The sequence below is a fragment of the Setaria italica genome, chromosome IV, assembly GCF_000263155.2.
Source record: "Setaria italica strain Yugu1 chromosome IV, Setaria_italica_v2.0, whole genome shotgun sequence".
Classification (NCBI taxonomy): Eukaryota; Viridiplantae; Streptophyta; class Magnoliopsida; order Poales; family Poaceae; genus Setaria; species Setaria italica.
In genome coordinates this window covers 2,782,753-2,785,422 of record NC_028453.1, presented here as the reverse complement: position 1 = coordinate 2,785,422, position 2,670 = coordinate 2,782,753, and the positions used below count along the sequence as shown (strand labels likewise).

General features: G+C 51.7%; 1 protein-coding gene across 1 annotated transcript; it reads right to left on the bottom strand.

The window, feature by feature from the left end:
* Positions 1-945: 945 nt before the first annotated feature.
* LOC101784171 (aspartic proteinase nepenthesin-2) lies at positions 946-2,464 on the bottom strand. Its single transcript, XM_004964531.3, has one exon. It carries the CDS (start codon positions 2,411-2,413, stop codon positions 1,064-1,066), a length of 1,350 nt encoding a protein of 449 aa, XP_004964588.1. The 5' UTR covers positions 2,414-2,464; the 3' UTR covers positions 946-1,063.
* Positions 2,465-2,670: the final 206 nt, after the last annotated feature.

The window sequence follows — 2,670 nt, the reverse complement described above, 5'->3', positions numbered from 1 at the left end:
ATCGCTTTGTACCACTCAGGATGGGTAATAAGGTTTTCAAAACTGATCTGATTATCTTGGATTTGGAAGGGATAGACATAATCTTGGGAATGGATTGGATGACTCGGCACAAGGTCACCCTAGACATTGCAGCACGGGCTATCCACATAAATTCCCCCACACAAGGACCCTTAACCCTACACCTACCTCCTCGAGAGTGCGTAAATTCTTGTGCCTTTCCAACAATTGAGTCCCGGATAGAGGATATTCCAGTAGTGTGCGAGAATGCAGATGTATTTTTGGATGACTTGCCATGAATGCCACCAGACAAGGACATTGAGTTTGCCATAGAGCTGCAGCCAGGCATAGCACTGATATTGTATGAACCTTTGCCATCGATGACGAAAAAGGTAGAAATCAAGGTTTTGCTACCGATCGTCAATTTGACATTCAGGATCCCTTTAGCTTTTGACCTCTTCCCCTCGAAGTCTTTCAGGATCATGTTGGTCTTGATCAAATCCTCTGGAGTCTTCCAAAGATTGCGTTAGGTAGAATATGGCATTATATTCATAGCAGCACCACCATCAACCAGCATCTTTGCCATCGGCCGACCGTTAACATGAGCTTTCAGGTACAAAGGCCCTGACTACACCGAGGAGGATCCCAACGACTACGGATAAGGTGTCAAGTGACTTCCAATCATATAGATCCTATGCATGCTTAGTTGCTAGTGCTTTATTTATGATGTTTGAATGATGATTGATTGCATAGCCTATGTTTGGTGGAGTCAGTTTCGCTTCGAATTGGACCCTCCCGGTCTCCTATCGGCTTCTAGAACCCGGTTGCCTGTGGTGGGCTTTGGTCAATGCAGAGTCATCAACAGGCTGGTTCTAATATGCTGTCAGAATCTTATGTTCTTCGGTTGACTGTGGTGAAAAACCGGTGCCAATAGGTTTGCGGAAGAAATCTAGAGAATATGTAAATGCATGCATGCCAACATGGGCAACTTTCCGGCATAAGTAAACAGACAATTAATCTTTGATGCATATATGCAGCAACTTATATCTCCAGATCTAGCACGGGCCTAAAACAGCAGCGCCAATGCTAGAAATTGGACTACTACCATCAGAGACACCTTCAAATCTGGCGTCGGCGCAGATGCCGTCTCGAATATGAGCCGGCTGCCTTCGATGTCATACGCCATATTCGTGTCCGTCTGCAGCAAGCTGCCCAGTAGCGACCCGCCCCGGGACGGCAGAATGGTCAGGCACTCCAGGTTGGTGTTGTTGTCCGCGAAGAAGTAGTTGTACTTCTTGAGCTCCATCGCCGCGTTCGTGCCGTCGAACACCAGTGTCAGCTTGGGAACCACCATTTCGTCTTTGGGTTGCAACGTGTAGCACAGGTCAAGACCAAGCGCCGAGCCGTCCACAGCTTCCGCCGTGATCCGGCTGACGAATGCCTTCCTGACAACGTTGTACGCGGCCTCGTCGAGGTACGTGACCGGGACGGTCGTGCTCAGGAACACCCCGCCGGAACCGTTCGACTGGATGTCGAAGGTTCCAGCTGGGATGCCGTTGAGCTGCCGGCCGTCGATCATTATGCCGGTGAGCTTGACATAGTAAAGGCCAGGGTTTGCGTCGTTGTTGAGAAGGGGAGTTGAGTGGCTGTTCTCCGTCTGCGGAACGGCGTCATAGCCGAACTGCAAGGGGCTGGGTCCGTCCGAAACCAAGAGGTAGGAGAACCAGGAGAGTTGGAGCTGGGACACCAGGGATAGGCTCCCCCTGCTGAAGCCCAGGACGCCGGAGGCGCCAAAGAAATCACCGTAGCTCGCCTTGCTGCAGCCGAACACCACGTCGGGGAACTGAGTCTGACCAAACGTGAACGTGTCGTTGCCGAGGTAGCCGGTCGTGTTGGTGTAGTCGTCGTATTGCATAAGGTACGTGCAGTTCGCCGCGGGGTCAGGGCCACATTGCTGCTTGATCACGCTCTGGCACCTCTGGCTGATGCAGGGAACCCCGGCGAAGGTGTCCGACGTACTTGGGTCGAATGTGGTCCCCGGAGGTGGCAAGCAGGCGTCAGCGCTACACGCGCACTGCGCCCACACGAGCTCAGTGGTGATGTCCAGGATGCCGGTAATGTTCTGCAGGATCGACGTGCCGACGGAGAGGTTAAAGACGTAGAGGCCGGCGGTGTCGGCCGCTTTTGTGCCCTGCTTCTGGCCTTCCGGAGTTGACAGGACGTTCGGGATGACGTCCAAGGCGTGATCCTTCAAGAAGTCGAAGGCTTGCTTCTTGAAGTAGTCGCTGATCTTCTTCGCCTGTGCTGAATTTATCTTGACCGGCGGCCGGACGGCCGCCGACAAGACAAGCGGCGCTGGCATGAGGAGGGGGAAAATAACTACAGCTACCAGTACAAGTGGGAGGAACCGACCCATCGTGTTGCAGCTTGCACAACCTACTGGCTTCCAGCTATTGCAGTGGTGTGGTGCATCCATCGCAGCATATGCTACGCTTTTATAACCTGTTCGTGCTCTTCCTGGAAGCATCATGTACACGACATGATTTCCACTTTACGGTATTTTGGATATCAGGACTAAAGTTTAGCCCTGTCACATCGGATGTTCGGATGCTAATTAGAAAGACTAAACATGAGCTAATCATAAAACTAAATACAGAAACCCTAAGCTAATTC